This window comes from Amblyomma maculatum, unplaced genomic scaffold (assembly GCF_055883805.1).
Source record: "Amblyomma maculatum isolate TAMU_Amacu unplaced genomic scaffold, ASM5588380v1 scaffold_112, whole genome shotgun sequence".
NCBI classification, from domain to species: Eukaryota; Metazoa; Arthropoda; class Arachnida; order Ixodida; family Ixodidae; genus Amblyomma; species Amblyomma maculatum.
Genome location: NW_028146837.1, coordinates 39,455 through 59,988, shown reverse-complemented (window position 1 = coordinate 59,988; position 20,534 = coordinate 39,455). Strand labels below are relative to the sequence as shown.

Below are 20,534 nucleotides of genomic sequence, written 5' to 3'. Positions count from 1 at the left end.
GCCGTTGAAGATAAAGCGAATTCAGCGCTGGTCGGCTGCAGTAAACTGCATTAGCATATTTTGTAGCTTTACTTTATGGTCGCTTTCATAAGAGTTTGTTTTGTTTAGTCGCTATAGGATTTGAAACGTTCCTCCAGATGCAGGCTACAGAAAGGTTTGCTTACGCAGAACAGTGGCAAGACAGTGCATACTTGAAAACGAATATTTCACATAGCATTATAAGGTGGAAAAAGGCTTGTGTATCGCCCAATTGTCCGTTTTGTGCAATGGAACAATGTTTCATGGAGCGAGAAAATTTAGGGTAAGCAATATTCATGTATACAAGGAAGACTAAGCAAACGCAGCATACAATGGTCATAGGTGTAGTGGTGAGAAAGGTATTCAATCTTTGCTGTTGCCTAGAATCGAACAAAGCCTGGGACATGTCCAAAACAGGAAAAAGGACTCCAGTATAAAAAATATTATCTTGCATCCAGGATGAAATAGGAAGCTAACTCCACACTGCTTTCATATGTATATGAGCGCGTAGCTTACAACTTTACTTACTACTCTGGATAAAGTTTGCCATTCTATTTCGTTGAGCACTTAGCTTGAAAATGTACGTCTCTCCAGTTCCTGTCATGCATCTGGTGCTGACGTTCTGTGCTTGTGGTAAGTAATTTTTGCACTTCTGAGTTATCACTCTGCCTAGTCTCCCGTATCCTGATTTGTAAGAAATAATATACTAATGTAATATAAAAATTACTCGAGGAATCTGCTTTCACATTTGTACTCTTTACCCACGAGTCTTAAGGGAAAAACTACCCACTGCATAATAAAAAATGTTTTCGTTCATGCACGGTGAATTTTTGTCTTCTCCTAAAGTAAAACAGAATGACCCTGTATACTATTCCGTAATAATGTGTTACATAAGCTTGTTCCAATCATCGGGATTATTTGAAATTGTGTATAACTAACGGAGCCTTGAGAATATTCTAGTTTGTCATAGAAATTGGTGTACCAAAGCGATCAATATTAAACCATTCTATTTTTTTATCCATCTAAGTAATTGTTCACCAACTTCATAAATTAAAAAAAGATGATTCCAGGACAGTGGATTCAGCCCAGCTTGGCGGAAGCATTTCCATGAAGGTGGAGTCTTACAAGGCGTTTGCGAGCTGTGCGAAGTTAGACAGTGCGTTATGAAGGTATTTGTATGGTTGACATTTAGCAACGCATCCACTTCTGAGCCAGTTGATGTCTTCCTTCTTTCGCTTTCTCCATCTGCTCCCTCGTGAGGCAGTTACGGTGGTGTATTGGAGAGTGGAAGACTGCGGATAAATCTGTTGTAAAATTTTTGCAAATTCAGATTGCTTTCAGAATTTTCATGTTTATGCCGTATCGGTATTTTAAATACGTTAGAGCAAGTCGGAAACCTGTACTGCACTAGCGTTATAAGACCAATTATAGTTTTGTGCATATCAGAGTCCAATACAATTGGCTTAATCTATTTAAACATGAGAAAATAATCTCATTTTAGCGACAAAAGCGTGTACGTGTACGCAGTAGGTGGTTTGGAGCTAAATCTGTTTGCGATTTGAAATTTGTTTTACTAGCGTTTGGAGCTATTACACCTCCGACAATGTTTTTGTCATGTTGCGAATTTTTATCATGCCATACGGAATGAAATGACATTATTCATTTCAATTTTCCTTCATTTTGCATGTATATTAGAGAAAGTTCCTCCGACTGTTAGATCCTTTTTCTTGTTCGCTTGTAGGAACCCTTACAAATAGGTTCACAGGGTAAATAAATATAGAGGTAAGTAAAAGGTCAAACTTTTTAGCAATTTATCCCTAGCTCTCTGCCTTATTTGCAACCCTTTATTTATAGTGGCCAAACGAACAGAGTTGTGGAGATTACGGCTGCCATTTAGCTCACGTTCTTCACTTTGATGCAAACAATTAGAGCATCGCTCGCTTTATTGTACATGCACTATAAACCGATGGTTCGGTTCGCGCAACGATCGGTCAGCTGTGTAAGTTATTCGCTAGTATTTCGTTCCAGTATTGCATATCTTACCTAGCGAGGGTATCATGTGATCAGTTATTAAGATCTGATGTTTTTTAAGCACTTCTTAACACGGCCCGCGTGAGAGTACAATACATGCTCACAATCATAAATGTTCTAGTAAATGTTCGAGCTGTGAAATCTGCCGGACACCTGAGCTCTTTCAATCTAGCGTGCACACAATAACAATGATTGGTCATCGAACTTTCAGAGGGTAAGGATGACGAAGTATTGATTTTCTTGAGTTCAGACCATCAAGAGTCAAATTACCCTAGAACATGCTCTCTTTACATAAGCCATGCCATCTTAACCTGCTACCGTGCTACCGTAATTGCGGCTTTTTGTAACTGCGGTAAAATTATCTCACCTCGACTTTTTGTCGAGTTATCTGCCATTCACTTTTTTTTTTGACGCAGATGTGAAAACAGCTGATTGATTTAGTGCCCAACTGCCTACATTTTAACAAAGTAGGAAGGATACAACGCTAGCGTTCTTAATTCCGCTCAAGGATAGGGCCTTTAAAGAACAAATGCTTAAGATAGGCTATAACAGAAATATATGTCATGGTTATCCTATCGAAGATTTTATTCTTGCTGAACATAAACATCGATTGCGTTTTGTTTTGTATGAGGCTTGCTTGAAAATGTTTTGCCACCTGTTACGACCGTGCATCATCCGCACTTGCGCGCTCTATTGTTCGCCTGTGGGCATGGATAAGTGCTGTGGATATGTGCTGTTGGTACAATGGCTCTAAGTGAGCCTGTTTCCATGAATCCTTTTTTGTAAGCCTGTTCTGCTATGTTGAGACCCTGCAAATGCCAAATTGGCCCTGTCAAGGGAACGTCTAGAAAAATACCAAGAAATGTCCCCCTGCGGGAAATAGCTGGAAGTGCTTTCGTTCAATTGTTCACCCTTCCCGTCGAGAAGCGCTATGGTCAAGTAAGGAATGCCTATTGTCCAAAGGAGGCGACAGAGTGACACGTCCGCTGACGTACAGGACAAGAAAGGAGCAAGGTGATTACGGCCATTAGAGGATTTCCCGGGAATGCAGGAAAGATTTGCAATTGCTGGAAAGGGACAATGCTGGGAGCAGTATTTGGCGCGCACGTGCACTTGGGTTTCTGAGAAAGAAAACCACTTACCGGAACCAGCCTACCGGATCTTTGCTGAAGAATAGAAATGTACCTCCTCGCCGTTCCCAAGCTTTTCCCGCCAACAATTGACCAGGCCCAACGAAACAATGCCGGGCCAGTCAGTGCTTCAGACCATCAGTGCAGTGATGTGTTCGATTGGATGCCGATATCTGAGGGGCGTGCCCTGGATTTGGTTGGTCAGCATCTTCAGAGAGGGGCTGGACATAGGGGGTTTTAAGGACGTTGCAGAGCACGAAATGTCGCTCTGAGCCCTGGGTAAACGGCTCATCCAGTCGCTTCTCGCTATGAACTCTTAACGCTTGCCATTTTGCTGATGTACCCTTCTTTTTCATGTAAATAATCATGTAAATAAGTTTTCTCAAAGTGCCATTAAACCTGCTTGTATATATTTTACCAACTTCGAAGATTCAATCCTTCCATCAACCCGGAGTCTCTGCACGCTACCAAGTGAAGGCCGGGTCGACTTAGCCCCAGGTCACGACAACTGGTGACAAGCGTCGGGATCAGAATCTACAAGCCACAACATCTGGTGATCGGAGGTGGCATCTGAAGCAACAAGCCACAACATCTGGTGATCGGAGGTGGCATCTCAAGCAACAAGCAGGCGCAACAATCGGCCAACAAGAGAGCAGCTCGGAACATCGATCGCATGTGTGGGTGAGTGCTTGGCTTTTCTTCTGATGTGGACCAGGTTCTAGAACAGGGTTAGATTTTAGAACTGGTAAAAAGTGTTGAAACGCCTTTAGGTTTGGTAGTTTGCACTGTTGTTTTGGAAGTAGCCGACACTCGGAGCGATCATGGACCTACAAAAGCTGCAGAAACCGGAACTGTTGCTATTGTGTGAGGAATTGGGAATTGATACAAGTGGTTTGGCACGAAAACCCTTGATTATAAAGGCAATCACTGATTTGGGAACCGATGATGAGGAGCTCAGTGAAGCATAGAACCTCATCGGACAAAAAAAGGAGGAGCAGCTCAGACAGCTGAAAGAGCGGGAAAAAGAGGGAAAGAGGCGTGAGCGTGAACTTGAGAGGGAAAAAGAGGAAAAGAAGCGTGAAATTGAAAGAGAAGCAAAAAGGCTGGAGCTAGAAATTGAGCTCCGGAAATTGGAACTAGAGTTGAGCAAGAGGTCGGGAAATTGTCCCCAGCTAGCGGTACCTCTTCTCAACAAGGAGGCAGATTTCAAGATGTCAAAGTACATGCAGCCATATGTGATATCAGGGGATATCGGTCTGTATCTGGCTAACTTTGAGCGAATCTGCGAAAAACTGTCCTTCCAGCGAGACACTTGGTCTCAGAGATTATTGACGGTTCTGCCCTGCGAGGCAGCGGAGGTTGTCGCGCGGCTAAGCAAGGAGGACGCGGACAACTACGAGAAGGTCAAAGCTTGCCTTCTGAGAAAGTATAGGCTTAGCGTCGAGGCGTTCAGACAACGTTTTCGGAACGCTACTAAGTCCAGGGACGAGAGTTACCCTGAATTCTTGTACAATTTAAGAGTCAATTTGGGCGAGTGGCTAAAGAGCACTGATTCCTACAGTGATAGGGACGCTGTAGTCGAGCGAATTCTTTTGGAGCAGTTTTATAACTGCCTCCCAGAAACAGAAAGAAATTGGTTGCAGGACCGAGGCGACATTAAGTCGGCAACAGAAGCTGCCGAACTCATTGAGGAGTATGCTTCGCGCCGACAATTCAGCAACCCAGCAGTGGATAGGCCCCGCAATCCCAAGTTGAGTGTGAATAACCGTCAGGAAAGGCACTTCGCTAGAGTTGGAAACGAAGAAAGGAAGGTTTCTTCAGGCAAACTCCCTAGAAAGGACGGCAGTGAGAAAAGTGGGGAAGTGACCAACGCGCAGAACACTAAGAATAAGCTTGAGGCTAGGAAGCCGCTCACATGCTTTAGGTGTAATGAGCAAGGTCACATTGCCGTCAACTGCCGGAAAGAAAAGATTGCTTTCTCGTATGTCAGTGACTGCGATGAAAATATGCAGCTTTTGGAACCCTACCTGCATGACCTAGTAGTCAACGGGAAGCCTTGCAAGGTACTGCGCGATTCGGCCGCAACGATGGATGTTGTCCATCTGGCGTATGTGTCGCCTTCCGACTATACAGGACAGTGTGCGTGGATCCGCCAGGTAGTGGAGGAACAGAGTGTGTGCTTGCCAATCGCGAACGTGGTCATCGAGGGCCCTTTCGGCAAGTTAACAACCGAGGCTGCCGTTTCAGGAAAGCTTCCTAAGTGCTATCCGTATTTGTTCTCCAACAAATCGGACATGCTACTGCGAAAGAGGGGCATCCTTTTCGGAGACAGAGTTGTGCAAGCCTTAACACGTTCAAAGGCGCGAGAACTAGCTACACTGCTCATACCAGAAAATTCCACAGCGGAGGAAACGGCAGTTAAAACAGTGGTCGATGTGGAAGATAGCGGGTCAGAAAACTTTGAGAGCGAGGCATTTCAGATAAGTCAACATGAAAGTGAGCTTGATAAGACACAGAATGAGGACGTTCTTGAGAGTAACCTCTTGCCGCCAGTGTCTAGTAATCTCACGAGACTTCTAAGTGGAACCCGAGAGGACTTAGCTACGGAGCAAGCGAATGATCCCAAGATACATGAGATTCTCAAAAAGACGGAGCAGATAGGAGAACTAAAGAAATCTCAGCTGTGCGATCTGGGCGAGATAATAACAGAGTTTGAGGCCTGCTTCGTGGACAGGCCAAGCAGGACTGATTTGACTGAGCACGATATTGAGCTGACTTCAGACGTGACAGTGCGATCAAGGTGCTACCGATTCTCTCCAAGGCAAAGAGAAATTCTGGATAGGGAAGTAACTCGCATGCTGGAATTGGGAGTAATAAAACCCTCGGAAAGCGATTATGCTTCGCCTATGATCTTAGTAGAAGCTCCAGGTAAAGACCCTAGGCCAGTGGTAGACTACCGAAAGCTAAATTCTCTCACCAGGGATCAAGTGTATCCTATTCCGAATATTGAGGAGAGAGTAGAACAGGTCAGTAGAGCGGCATATGTGACTACGCTGGACCTTACTCGAGGATACTGGCAAGTACCGCTCACTGAACGCACCAGCAGATACGCGGCTTTCGTCACTCCGACGGGCAGCTACCAGCCAACATTGATGAGTTTCGGGCTCAAAAATGCTCCATTTTGTTTTTCCCGACTCATGGATAGGGTTTTAAAGGGGTGTGAAACATTCGCGGTGCCTTATTTAGATGACATTGCGGTTTTTTCCGACTCATGGGCGGACCATATAGTACATCTAAGAGCTGTACTGAGCCTTTTGCGTCAAGCTGGACTAACCGTAAAGGCCGAGAAATGTTGCCTGGCAAGGGCGACCGTGGACTACTTGGGTCACAATGTAGGTCAAGGTTTCAGGAAACCCAGCGAGATTAAGATTTCTGCGGTAGCAGACTATCCGCGGCCGAGCACGAAGACGGAAATTCGAGCATTCCTGGGTCTGACGGGATACTACAATCACTACATCCCTAACTATTCAGCTTTGGCTAGCCCTCTGACCGACGCTCTCCGCAAGACAGTACCGACAAATGTAGTCTGGGACGAACAAAAGGAAGCCTCCTTCGTAAACCTGAAGGCTGTGCTGATTAGCCGACCGGTATTGCGAGCTCCAGACTATGACCGAGAATTCACGGTCCAGTGTGATGCCAGTGATCGAGGGCTAGGTGCTGTTCTCTGCCAGAGAGATGGCGACGGTAATGAGCACCCCGTGCTCTACCTGAGCAGAAAACTGAGTTCTAGAGAGAGGGCTTATTGCGCGTCAGAGAAAGAGTGCGCTTGCATTGTATGGGCCATTCAAAAATTGAAGTGCTATCTTGGAGGGGCCAAATTCCCCGTAGAGACGGACCATTGTCCCCATGGCTTCGCCTTCTTAGGTGGAGCTTGATTTTACAGCAGTACAATTTTCAAATAAGATACAAAAAGGGGAAGTTAAATGGGAATGCGGACGCGCTTAGCCGCTGTTTCTAAGCGGTCCGAGGTGTTCCTCACCATGTATCCAAATTGATACTCAGGTTCTTTTTTTTTTTCGTGCGCTGGTGCATGTGTGACTATGTAAAGCAGCACGTTTGGTTTTCTAGGCAAACGTAGGTCCTGAACGTCTTGAGTGTGGGCTTTTCTCGGACAACGATGGCAGTTTTCTTTTCACCTGGTCTCTTCAGACGGGAGCCGAGTGCTTGCTTGGACATGTGGTTGAGTTTCAGACAGCTCAAGCAATTTGGCCTACGACAATCAAGACAACGCGACAAGCAGCATCGAGCTTCAAGCATTCATGTGCAGGCCATTAAGTCGTCTCTTCATGCAGCAGCTGCGACTGCTGCCCTCCGTGACTCTTCTGGCGGGGGAGGAGGCTGTTACGACCGTGCATCATCCGCACTTGCGCGCTCTATTGTTCGCCTGTGGGCATGGATAAGTGCTGTGGATATGTGCTGTTGGTACAATGGCTCTAAGTGAGCCTGTTTCCATGAATCCTTTTTTGTAAGCCTGTTTTGCTATGTTGAGACCCTGCAAATGCCAAATTGGCCCTGTCAAGAGAACGTCTAGAAAAATACCAAGAAATGTCCCCCTGCGGGAAATAGCTGGAAGTGCTTTCGTTCAATTGTTCCCACTTCCCGTCGAGAAGCGCTATGGTCAAATAAGGAATGCCTATTGTCCAAAGGAGGCGACAGAGTGACACGTCCGCTGACGTACAGGACAAGAAAGGAGCAAGGTGATTACGGCCATTAGAGGATTTCCCGGGAATGCAGGAAAGATTTGCAATTGCTGGAAAGGGACAATGCTGGGAGCAGTATGTGGCGCGCACGTGCACTTGGGTTTCTGAGAAGGAAAACCACTTACCGGAACCAGCCTACCGGATCTTTGCTGAAGAATAGAAATGTACCTCCTCGCCGTTCCCAAGCTTTTCCCGCCAACAAGTGACCAGGCCCAACGAAACAATGCCGGGCCAGTCAGTGCTTCAGACCGTCAGTGCAGTGATGTGTTCGATTGGATGCCGATATCTGAGGGGCGTGCCCTGGATTTGGTTGGTCAGCAACTTCAGAGAGGGGCTGGACATAGGGGGTTTTAAGGACGTTGCAGAGCACGAAATGTCGCTCTGAGCCCTGGGTAAACGGCTCATCCAGTCGCTTCTCGCTATGAACTCTTAACGCTTGCCATTTTGCTGATGTACCCTTCTTTTTAATGTAAATAATCATGTAAATAAGTTTTCTTAAAGTGCCATTAAACCTGCTTGTATATATTTTACCAACTTCGAAGATTCAATCCTTTTATCAACCCGGAGTCTCTGCACGCTACCAAGTGAAGGCCGGGTCGACTTAGCCCCAGCGTCACGACACACCAAAACCTTCTTTGGGTCCGCCACTTGTACTTATAGCACGTGTTTGCGGCACCTGTGATCACATGTGACTACGCTCGAATTGAAAACTCAATTCCTGACATTCAGGTGCATATTTTTCCCGTGGTAGAAATAAGAGTACTTGCGGCTGCCTGCATTGGACATGGGATAGATTGGCGGCAAAGAGGACGATCGAGCGGAGTGCACGTGGAATCGGCGGCAGTCGCTTTGCCTGGCCACAGCTCCTGTTTCTACCGGTTGCGCCTGAACGCCCCTACCCTGTCCTTGGTCCTATCCTTGTGAACTGCTGTCTAGGGTCGCCGAAAGAACCCGTGACATCCTGGTGGAGGCACTGGAGTAATGAAGCGCAGCCCCTCAACGGCCGCTGGTCTCAGCCTACTCCCAAGTCCCAGCCGCTACCCCTTCGACGAGGAGGACGAGATACCTGCCAGCCGGCGGCTTCAACGGCTGTCTGCAGATTTTGTATTTTTATCTGGAGAGTACTTCTCGTCAATGGTATGAAAATTACGAGGCCTCCCGTACAATCTGGAGCCTCTGTAATGATGAGCTACGGAGCAGTTTAACCAGACAGGATAGGCGACAGCGAGAAGCGGACCTCTTGAAAAATAGATTTCAGTGACCTGATAAAACAGTGACACGTCTTGTGACTTATAGTGCCTTCGCCAACCGTCAAGCCACCGAGGAAACAAATGTGTGCGCACTCATGTGGGACGCCAAGGGTTACACTTTCGGCGGTCTTATTCGACACCTGCCGAGAAGAGAGGCAGATTTTGTAACTGGGGCGACGAGCATCGAGAGAGCCCTGGGCAGGCGGTCGGTCTATTACTGCCTCCTTGTGGGGAGTTCCCAGAGTATCAAACCTCTCAGCTAATCGCTTTCTGGCCAATTTCCTGGACGCCGCGAACCAGCGCAAGATCATCCGCGAAGTTGCCCGAGATGAGCGGAAGGAGTCTTCATTGTTTTCTTCTGATCAATAAACATTCAGTTGATAGTCCAGCGTTGTCCTGTCCTCTTCTTTCCTGTGTCTCGTCCTTTGGCTGGTTAAGAATGAGCTGCTTCCGCCTGCTGACATTACGGCACCATACGTCCTCACGGAGGCTGTCAGCAAAGAAGTAAAACGTGCCACTTACTCATTACGCTCCGTTGCTTCTTTGCCTAAAGCACGTGGAGACAGGCGTCTGGTTCGTCGCAAGCCGCCGTAGCAGCCAACGCCGCCTGTTTTCCGTCATTACGTGCACGCACAGCCCTGTAACCTGCGTACGATCTTCGCCCACAGCAGCGCAAGATGAGCAAGGCCGATGTGTGGGGGACAACCGACCAACGCCCGCTTCGCTTCCACTGCTGAGATGCCGGCCAGGTCTACCGTCGTTGCCCTTATTGCGAGCTTGGTCTTCGCGCATTCAAACAGGATGTTCCCCGTCGGGAGTTCGGTGAGCACCCCTCGACATCGCGTAATATCTGCGCTGTTCATCACTGCCCGAGCGGTCTTCCCGTCGTGACCTTCGCTCGCCCCCGCCCTGCCGGTACGATTCCCCCTTTCGCAGCTATCGGTGGCAATGCCTCTCCCCATGTATGGAAAACTAATCCCGGCGACTTCTGCTGGTTAACCTCCCTGCCTTTCCTCCTTATCTTCCTCCTCCTCTTCCGGCGACTGCTGAAGAAGGTGTTGCCGAACTTGCCCCTGTTAAAGAGCCTCCTCGCGCGCCGCCCAGCTCCCTAAAGCGAACCGATAATATTCCTGGCGATTTTCCCGGCGAATTTACCGATGGAGCTCCCGAGGGCCCTCACAGCATGGTGTGCAATAATTTTGGTGTTGTGATAGACGGATACCGCGCGACGGCAATCGTCGATCCCGGTGCTGACAATCCTGTTATGAGCGGGGAGCTATGTGGCCGACTTCGATGGCCCCAAAACCAGAACCGCTCAAGGCCACCTCGTGAAACCAATAGGAAGATGTACTGCTCGTGTTGACATTAACGACCTCAGGTGACGGTTCGTACTACTGAATTGTTCTAAGACATTATTCTCGGCATGGATTTTTGAGCAATTCGTAATCGACCTTGCCGACTGCTGCCTCACGCTTAGTGTAACATTATGTTTAACGTCACTTGAAGAAGAATGTTAAGGGCTTTTTCGGCTACCAGGGTTGGCAGCCCAGAAGGACAGGGCCAATGACAGGGCCGAGGCGTTCAGGTGCCATAGCTGGAAATAGGAGCTGTAGTCAGACAAAGCTGCCGCGGCCGATTCCACGCGCACTCTGCACGACCCTCCTCTTTGTCACTGATCCACCCCATGAGTGCAGCAGCAACTACTGTTATCACGGGTGGTAATATGGCTTCTCCATTTCGGCATACTTAAGGTAGAGAAATTTCAAGCAAATAAATGCGTGTGCAACCGATATGAAATAATTCTTCAAAAGATGCAAGGGAAGGTTGGTTGTTGGTTTGGTTTTTGAAAAAATTTGGCAAGAAACTATATTATTTCCAGTGGCCCATCACTCCGCTTCCGGCTGCCATGGCCCAGCACTGACTGGTCTATGCAAAGCGAGACACTCAAGGTGGTACTTTGATGCACACACAGGGGAATGCCATCATTTCATCTATGGTGGCTGCGGTGGGAACAGCAACAACTTTTATTCCAGGCAACAATGTCTGCTAGCATGCTCAGGTAAGTATTTTTGATTGTATAAATCATTAGGTTTGACGAAGCTTTGCCGGCTCGGGTACTGTGCGATCATTTAAAGAAGATAGGAATCGCCTACGAAAAGTTTTGGTACGAAACCCAAGACGTTCCTGCTTATGTCCGGAAGCAGAAATGTCTTGTTTTGTGGACCCCAATTTTTCTGCGGGGTTTGCCTATTTTGTTGAAATAAACTTTTCACTCTGTCCAAATGCTGAGCACAAGCGTTGAGACACAACTCGACGCCAGGCCGTGCATAAGTGCTTCAGAATATGAGAAATTTGTCGGCCTGTATTCATGATCACATGCCTCCATTTGAGCATTCCTTTTGCGAAGAGGGGAGGGGGGACGCCAAAAGAAAAATGCTTTCGTTCACTACCTTCTTGTCGTCAGTACACTGGTGTAACTCTTCATCACCCCAACCTCGATGCCTGTCGTCTCCTGCCCAAGTTTTACGATTCACTCTGAAAACTGATGTCGGCGCGTTTGGAGTGATGCTCTTTTCAGAACGCGATATTAAAATCATCCTTTGTATCTACCAGAGGCAACTTGACTGGCGTGCACGTGTATGGTGTTCTGTCACCGCTTTGATTAATACCAAGCGTCGATTAAATAGTTCATATACTTCGACGTCACTTTCGCAAAAAGCTTACGAAATCCGACTGAGACGTGTGGACAACGGAGAAACTCCTTCCATCGATGTAATGTGCACTGCTCACGTCTCCAAAGTAGCCCATATAACTCGATATTATTTAGTGTCTTCACCCATTGTCATTAAAGCGTACTTCCCCGGACTTACTTTTGTTGCGAAAGCAACACTACGCCAGCCAGTTCATCTCCTATGCTCGTATGTCGTAGTCACAAATAGCCTTGTCAACTTGGGTCTCTCCTTCACATGGGTCGATTATGTCAGAATCAGCTTGCCAAGACACTGGTAGTCACTTTACCCCTATAGGTCACTAATGAAATTTTTATGCAGTTTGGTTAAAGCCGGGCTTTATATGTGGGCTAATACCCTACGCTATCGCGTCATACCCTTAGAGGCGGAGCTAAGTGTCCCCCATATTTAATGCAATAAACGCCTTTACCACCACCACCACCTAAAACGCCGGTGAAATGCGATGCGTTCAGCAGAACGCTGGTTGTGATCGATGCAACGCTCGGTCGCCCGCAGCCAAAGCTTTCGCTCCTCACTCGCATGGCGTAGCCAGAAATGGCAGGAGCAGAGAAACCCTCGGGAGACGGCGTGCTGAAGAAACGGATGAAGAGCACGCTGCGCGTCGCGAGAAGAGAAGGAAGAGGTCTTTGGTCGGTTTAATCGTTGAGGCTAGAGACGTCGAAGGTGGTCGGTGCGGAGACTTTGCACAAAGAGTGGGCGAGCACGAGTCGGCCACGCGAGTTTCACCGCCGCTGCGCGAATAACCCCTTCGGAAATGTGTGTTCTGTGTGCGACCGGCTGTGTCATAAAAATGATATAACACCGGTGAGTGAACTTATGCATCCGACTTTTCATTTGGCCACTAGCGTAGCCAAGTAGCCATTTCTTTCGCAATTCAACTAGTGTTACCCAGAGCTGAACCACAGTCAACTTTTTTTCTAAAGGATGTAGAAGCTTTCATTAGCCTGCGCGCCTTCAGGTCCTGTCACATGGAGTATTGCATGAGCTCGAGCAGGCCATGAAGCCCGTGCGCAACCGAAACGTATGCTGTTTCACCAGGCCCAGCCCGACACCGCCAAATTAAAAACACAAAAAACAACAGCTATCACATCGGATGGCAATGGAAGAATTATGCAGCTGTTGCACTGCTTTAAACGTTGTCTAATTTTATTTTAAGGTTACTGAAGTGCATTTAAAATTGTTTTATGAGAACAATCTCAGTTATTCCATAAAAATAGCTTTTATTTCTCCTCATAAAATCAATTGCTTTACCTGCATGAGCATTTCCGCTCGTTTCTTTTGTAGGTCGGTCTCGAAACAGTTTTGTTTTTCCTGAGACATATCCGAATCACTCCCCTGTGATTGAGCCAGTCCTGAAAGTTAAGCGACCGAGGGTTAAAAACACAATATTTTTCAATATCTTTTAGTTCATCAAGTTTCTAAAGGTTACTCAAGCTAATAATCTTCGACCCCAAAACTACAAACCCACCGAGTTTCTCTTTGTTTAAACACATCTAAGAAATCATTTTCTTTAATCTCGTCAGTCACCTTTGCTGCGACCTTTTGAAAATTTTCCACGGCTTTGCATCCTTGCATTTATAACTTATACTTCTATTTTGGAAATTTAATTGCTACAGCGCCAGAGGTATAGGCTATATGGTGACTGAGGAATTGTAGTTACGCCTTGTCCAGTCATGATCTCGCGATCCTGACAGCGAGTGACGTATGTAAAAGATAGCTTGCGTGTTGTAGAACCCCTGGTGTCGCGATCCAAAATTTCGCGGCACAGTTTTTACGAACACCACGCACATTTTCAAATGTTCAGTGAGGAATTTATAAGGTTGTTTTCTGGATTTGTACCTCTTCTAAATCAAATGCACATTTAAACTCCAATCAATGTTCACTATAGTACGCCCACAATCAACATAAATGACTGTAACAGCCGCCACCATGGGTGAGCGTACCGTCGCTTTCCGTCGACGTCTTCATGGCCATGTATAAATTGTTTGGATCCTTTCAACACTCGCTATTTGCACGCCATATTTTTGTCATATGCTGTCTTGATCTTGTGAAACGTATCTGTAAGAGGCGCCCTCATTTCAACTAAACACTTCAGCATGCAGCACTGCTTTCATTTGTTTCCGAAACGCTGCGCCGGAGCAGGGGTAACACGCTCAAGCACGTCCGGACGCTTCCACTTGCTGTGCCATCTGAACCTGGCACATTATGAAGCTGAAGTTTCCCTCACCTTTTCCAGCAAATGGCCTCCCAATCAAGAGCATTCACGCGCAACACCCCGACTAGTCTCCCTATTCTCGGGACAAACCGTCTCACTTCGTAATACCCTAATATAAACGCTAGCTTAGGACACGTTAGCTTAGCTCGGCTTTTTTACAGGTTGGTAGTGATAGGGTTCGAAGTTGAGGATGATGTGACCATGGCGGTATATTTAATTGGATCTCTCGATTGTAATCCTCTATCGAGCTGGACACTAAATATTAGGAGCATATGTCGCAGCCTAGGGCCATGAGTCCACCGGAAGCGCATGACTAGGTGCTCCAAAACTTGACACAGTCCTCCGAGACCTTGTCAGTAAACCCTTAAAATGTCAGTGAGTTTTGTGGCTGCTGCAGCGCCACGGATTGCACAGAAATTGCATTCTGCATGCTTACTGGTGATGCCGTGGTCACATAAAATAATGGTGGATCTTAGGTTTTGGCCTCCTCGTTCAATCGAGTCTGCTAGCACGAGATTGTGGCTGAGGGCCATAAAGCTTCCAGCAGCTCGATTTCATTGAGCTACAGCGACGGTGAGGATATCCCAGTTGGCATAGTGCTCAGCATGCTGGATAGTTTCGGATCCTCGTTTGCGCTACTGCGCATCTTTGCCAGGTGTGTTCTGTGTGGGAAAGAGCGCCCGTGCAATAAACAGCCCAGCTCGGGAAGTGCATTCTGAAGACTAACATATAGAAGAAAGCTGCACAGCACATTCGGTTTCGTGTGCTTGCATAGTGGACTTTCTATATTTTGCATGCTTGGTATACATCATTTGTGTCTGCTGCCTGAAAGCGCAGAATGCAGAGACACGGTGGGAACTTCAGGAAAGTGTGTGTTTTTAAGTGATCCTGAAGAAGATGATTGTGCGCTTCCATAGGCTCATTGAAACGCATCATCATTAAAAAAAACATAGCAATGATCACTCTACTTTAATTAACCGCTTATGTTGAATGGCGTAAACTGCCCCAGCGGCTGGTAGCTTGACGCTCTCGAAGGCTTTTTATATATAGTAGCCAAATTGTGTTGCATGTAAAACTATTTTGTTAACCTATTCATGCTTCTAGCTTGATCCTTTTGCGCACCTGCCTGCAAGACCAAAATTGCAATGCAAGGTTTAATTGGCACATGTCATCCAGGTACATCGCAATCCGTCTTGCGCTCAAATGATTTGTTTTTGGTAACCTGCTCTTTTCTGTTTTATAAACGGTGGTGCTACCTTGATGTTGAACTCTTCGTTTTTGCTCCGTATGTTGATAAGATATTGTGAAACCACCGAATGCTCAAAATTTTGAAGCTCTTCAAAAAGGTATCTGAATGTCCTTGATGGTGCCACAAGCTTTCGTCAAATCCGCCTTTTGCGCGAAGATGGGGCACTGCGGTGTGGTCGCTGTTAGAAATAAATCGAAAAGCGTCCTTACAGGTGACGTTCAGAGCAAATTCATCTTGCTATGGTTACCGAATAGTTGATTCCAATATTAACACTCGCTTTTATAAAGCAAAAGCATTAGTAGCACAATTTGCCGAAAATCCATCTCTCGGCGTGAACGCTCGATGGTACCAGACGAGAGTATCAAGAGAACACTAAAGATTTTTCATATGAGTATTTTCGCATTTATGAAAAAGAAGCCCGTCTTGAAGCCCCAGGCTCAATGTAAAAATAAGAAATAAAATGAATTGATCGCGCACCATGAAGGTTTAGAAACTGAATGATTTCTTAACATTACATAATAACCAGTGTATTCTCACAGAATGTAGGAATGCTATAAACTTTCCTTTCAGGTGCTAAGTAAAGCAGCAAAATTTATGCCCGTATTAGTGGGTATGAGGAAGCCAAATGGCGAAATAATGCCAAAGCACTAGGAATGCTTCCTCTTGGTAGCGGCAGTTTGGCACTTTAGTGGTAATCGTTTCCTACTAAAAAAAAAATGAATCTTTCATCTCTTACAATCGCATAGTAAACCCTAACCATTGCAATGTAATGGGTGCTAGTTACTCTTCTTTTTGTATTTCAGCACGTGGCAAGAAGAAATTTTGCAGCCTTCGTCAAGCTGTTGGGAAATGCAAAGCAGCGATACCTAGGTGGTGGTACAACAAAGAAACACAGAGCTGTGAGATATTCATCTACGGGGGTTGTGGCGGAAATGAGAACAATTTTCGCAAATGCACCAAATGCATGTCTACTTGCGGAGGTAAGAAATACAAAGCCGTTTTGGGTAGTTTCAAAGTAACAGCTATTGCAACCCGCGCAGCTTAGTATAGCGAGCTTAATACAACACAGACTTGCTACTGAAAAAAAAAAATAAAAAAAAACAAGAACTTTCTTTTACATAATGAATTTCTGTGCTGTTACTTTCTTTAGGGAATAAATGTAGTTTGATGGACGTGCATTGAAGACAAGTGCAGTTTCGAAGATCGTATTAGAGAAAAATGCCGAAATATTGAGTGGATTAGAATTTTATTTTCTCTAGCAAATATAAGCGTTAAGAGACCATCCACTAAGCACCGTAGCGCTGACACAGCTGTTTGAGAATGGTTCTATGAGGTTGTTAATTTTTATGTGTACTTATCTTCTTTTCTTGTTATTCATTTAACGTTGTTCAACAATTTTGACTGCTTTTGCTTCTTCTGCTTCCAGTGAGTAAGCGAATAGTTTTATGTAAAAGTAAACATCATGCTCATACCTTTCGTCCGTGATTCTGTTTACTGTCTTTCATTCGCGCATGTTTTGTTCTAGGACGGGCGTTGTTTGTGTTTTTTTTTCGAATTTGTAGAGCTATGTGTATTACATACGTCGTTATGTTCGAGTTCGGTGATTTGCTCCATTTCATTCTGTTGCATTATAGTAGTGCTGGGACATAGTCCTCTTAATGGCTCCTTTTGCCTCAACTGTGATCTTTCTTTATTCGCTTTATTGAGCTTGCCGAAGACGTCGGGCTCTGATAGCTCACTGGAGCCTATTGAATGTTGGTCGAAGTTCACCTATGCTGTTTCTCGGTTGTGTTGTAAATGGGAAGGTATATCCGAATAAAGCTGAGTTGAAATTGGCGCTATGTTTATGTTTGTTTTAAACAGTAGCTTAAAGGCCGGTGACGTAGAAGGCATTGCGTCGTCGGCGTCGTAAGCGCATATCGCGTTGTTCGTGAGTGATATTGAAAACAGTCTGACGAATTGAGAAATATCTCTCATTTCCAAAATTGCTAAGGTCTTTCCTCTAGCATATGCAAGAATAATGTGGAAAAACAAATTTGGGTTAATTAGAGTGGGTATTCGAGAGGCAATTTCTTGCTTGAGGACGATTAAGCTACGCTTAGAACATGGGAGGCTTGTTGTCTCCGGCGTGTTTGGAGGGGGCCGTTGACGAACTGCCGGATACCGATTCTAACAGTAACTAAGAGTAAGCTAAATATAAGTTATTAATAACATTCAGACTGGGTTTCCATCGATAGAAATTCTCATTATGAATAAAAAAGAATAAAAATATGATGTACACAACAAACAAATCATTGTCCGAGTCAATCACTTGACACGCCGATGGTAGAGAAATACAAAGAGGAAAGGTGATGACGGAATCTGTAATTGCTGCCGCTTTCTGCATTTAGGGAGGAGCTCAAACATCTTCCAAGTCTTCCTTTCGCATTGTTTGAATCGGTTCTTTTAGGCGCAGTGCTCTGAATCATTTCGAAAAATATAAGCGAGTTATTCATTGCCAATTTACTACTTTTAAAGAAACCAGCTATTTAGTCTGTTCAATACAATTTGAGCCAATTTATTTGTTTTAGTTTTTGTTTATTTAGTTCTGTTCTACTTCTGTCGGCGATAGCTCGACCTTATTCCTAATGCCGGATATTGAAAGAAGCAGGTGTGGTTTATGCAGGCTCCATAGTGGAGAGGACGGTCTTGATGCGGGTGTAAACTGAGACGGCAAAATAGCGCGATGCGTATCAACGGTTTCTGATGATATGATGATAAGCTTTCTGATATATTGTGTTCCCCTAAGCAAGCAATGCCATATAAACAGTCTGCAACAATGCGTTACAGTTCCTTTATTAGCGACGATCAGGCGCACATAAAGAAAACATTGTATACCGGCCCTGGCGGTTATTTAGGGCACATTTGTACTGTTTCAACCGAACACACTGTAATACAATGCTGACCTTGTGAAAAGGGGTCATAAATAACGTCTAAAATGTTCCTGTTTTTTTTATTTATTTACATTGCGATCTTGTATACAAGATCATAGCAGGTTGAAACAATGGGTTGAAAATAGCGCAATGCAGACACAAAATATTAAGCAGAAGGGTGGTTAAGAAGACTGTACCACGGCAAGGTCATTACCACTATTCACATAATTCATCCATTAAAGAGATGCAATAATTTCGATTGGCCACATCATCATTGAGGTAATTTCAGTCAATGATAGTTCTTGTGAAAAAATAATCTTTAGAAGAATTAACTCGAGAGCTTAATGGTATAATGGAAAAGGAATGCCGATTTCTAGCTTGGTTCTTAGAGGAATAAATAACGATTTTGGAGGTTTTAACGTTTAAGTGAGTTGTAATTAGGTGAAAGAAGAACCATATGCGACACAATGGGATTCCTATCAAAAATAGATGGTAAGCCGCTTCTTCTTAGGAGGTTAGTGACGGACACCTGCCCGTATGTGTTGTATATAAACATGCCTGATTTCTTTTGAGTTGTTCCTAGTTTGCTGATATTTGTATTTTTATCTGAGTCCCAGACTCTAAGATGGGTCTAATAATAGTAGTATCGGTGAGGAGGCGGGCACCGGGGTGGCTAACTTAACCAAGCGACGCAAGAAAAAATGCTTTCGGAGGGCGTTTACAGATGTGTAGTAAATATGCTTGGTCCAAGAAAGATAATCAGAAACGTATACGGGCAGGCACTTACATTCTGTAGCTTCAAGAAGCAACTTATTGCTAGCATTGTACTGAAACAAAGGAGGGATCTTTTTAAGTGTTATTCTAATATACACTGCTCCTTCAAACGATCCAAAACTAGTATAGAGAATCGGCACAATGTTGTTGTTTTTTTATCTGTACACATATTTCAGAGCTTGTTCACGTTCGCCTCAACACTTCGACTAATATAGGCCACGATCACTCAGTGTGACGTAATATATTTGCTAAGAATGAATTAGCCCAATAAGTAGTGCATTACTAACGTTTTATTTTGGGGTTTTCTCAGGACTGTCTTGGAGAAAAGCGAAAATGCACTGCAAGGTTTTGGAAAAAGCTGGCAACAATTACTACCCGAACAGCCCCAATTACTACCCGAACATTCCATGGGATGCAAATAATGGATATTTCCTCTACTATTATGAAAAATAAATTCACACAAATATATCTATTTATTGCGGAGCTGTATCATACTTGCTTTCGAATACAGCAGTATCCGCAAATATAAACTGTTTCGCTTACAAAGTTGTCTCTTTTCTATGCTTGTTTGTCGAAACGCGATATCTAGCCAGAATAGCAGATGCACCGATTGCTTCTGTACTTAGCTTTTTAGTTCTCCGATAATTAATTCACTGTCACTTGTGTGTATTGGCTTACGACTTGTCTACCTTACTCTACCTGCTAACTCTGGCTTGTGCACGCCAGCTCTTGGTCTTGTTCGGGAGCAGCTTCTAGTTACGACTCTTGTTGCCCCCAAGAGGCAACTCCTGCACCGCTTACTGGCAATGCTAGCTTCCACATCATCATCAAGGAAGTGCTGGCCTGTAAGTGACCAATGTACGGCCCAGTTGGGCTGTTGCGACTTGTCTTCGAATCACTTCGAGCGCTCGCGCCTACATGAGGCCATGTAACCTCATTTCTGCCAGGCTTTAATGCAAACGTGTACTACTCAGCTGTTACTATTTCTAGTAGTGCTATATTCCTTTCCTTGGCGCTACCGCAGAAATGAGCACCGCCTCCATGACTTCATCCATAGCAAGTTGCCTTTAGGTTTCATTGCCAACGCTTTTCGTTCTCTGTAACATGGTACTATATTAATTTCTGAAACACTGTCCCTGTGAACTGGGTTCAGCAAAGTTGGAAACCGGAATGCTGGTAGTGGCAGTTCTCTATATTTCGCCTATCTAGTTCACCAAAGACTTTGTCCATTTTCTATGGCATGCAGTAACCGCATGCGCACCCCGATCAGTGTAAGTGGGGATTTCAATCTAGGCATAAAGACAAACAAGGACTTCATGGTCAATCGGGGTAATCGGGCACTTCGATACAGACGTAAGTACAAACAAAAACTTCGCCCAGCTTATGCTCGAAAATAATTTATCTGCCCTACTCGTAACTGCACCCTCTGCTGTGACGAATTTACC

General features: G+C 45.1%; 1 protein-coding gene across 1 annotated transcript; it reads left to right on the top strand.

The window, feature by feature from the left end:
• Positions 1-434: 434 nt before the first annotated feature.
• On the top strand, positions 435-19,542 carry LOC146170643 (BPTI/Kunitz domain-containing protein-like). Its single transcript, XM_084586874.1, has 4 exons — positions 435-651; positions 11,069-11,248; positions 16,207-16,383; positions 19,400-19,542. The coding sequence occupies exons 1-4, from the start codon at positions 597-599 to the stop codon at positions 19,540-19,542; spliced, it is 555 nt and encodes a 184-aa protein (XP_084443000.1). The 5' UTR covers positions 435-596.
• Positions 19,543-20,534: the final 992 nt, after the last annotated feature.

Excerpts from the sequence above, each read along its gene's own strand:
- LOC146170643 (XM_084586874.1), top strand. The coding sequence starts at position 597 with ATGTACGTCTCTCCAGTTCCTGTCATGCATCTGGTGCTGACGTTCTGT. Across the intron at positions 652-11,068 it reads GCTGACGTTCTGTGCTTGTG|TGGCCCATCACTCCGCTTCC; the intron begins GTAAGTAATTTT and ends TATTATTTCCAG. Across the intron at positions 16,384-19,399 it reads ATGCATGTCTACTTGCGGAG|GACTGTCTTGGAGAAAAGCG; the intron begins GTAAGAAATACA and ends GGGTTTTCTCAG.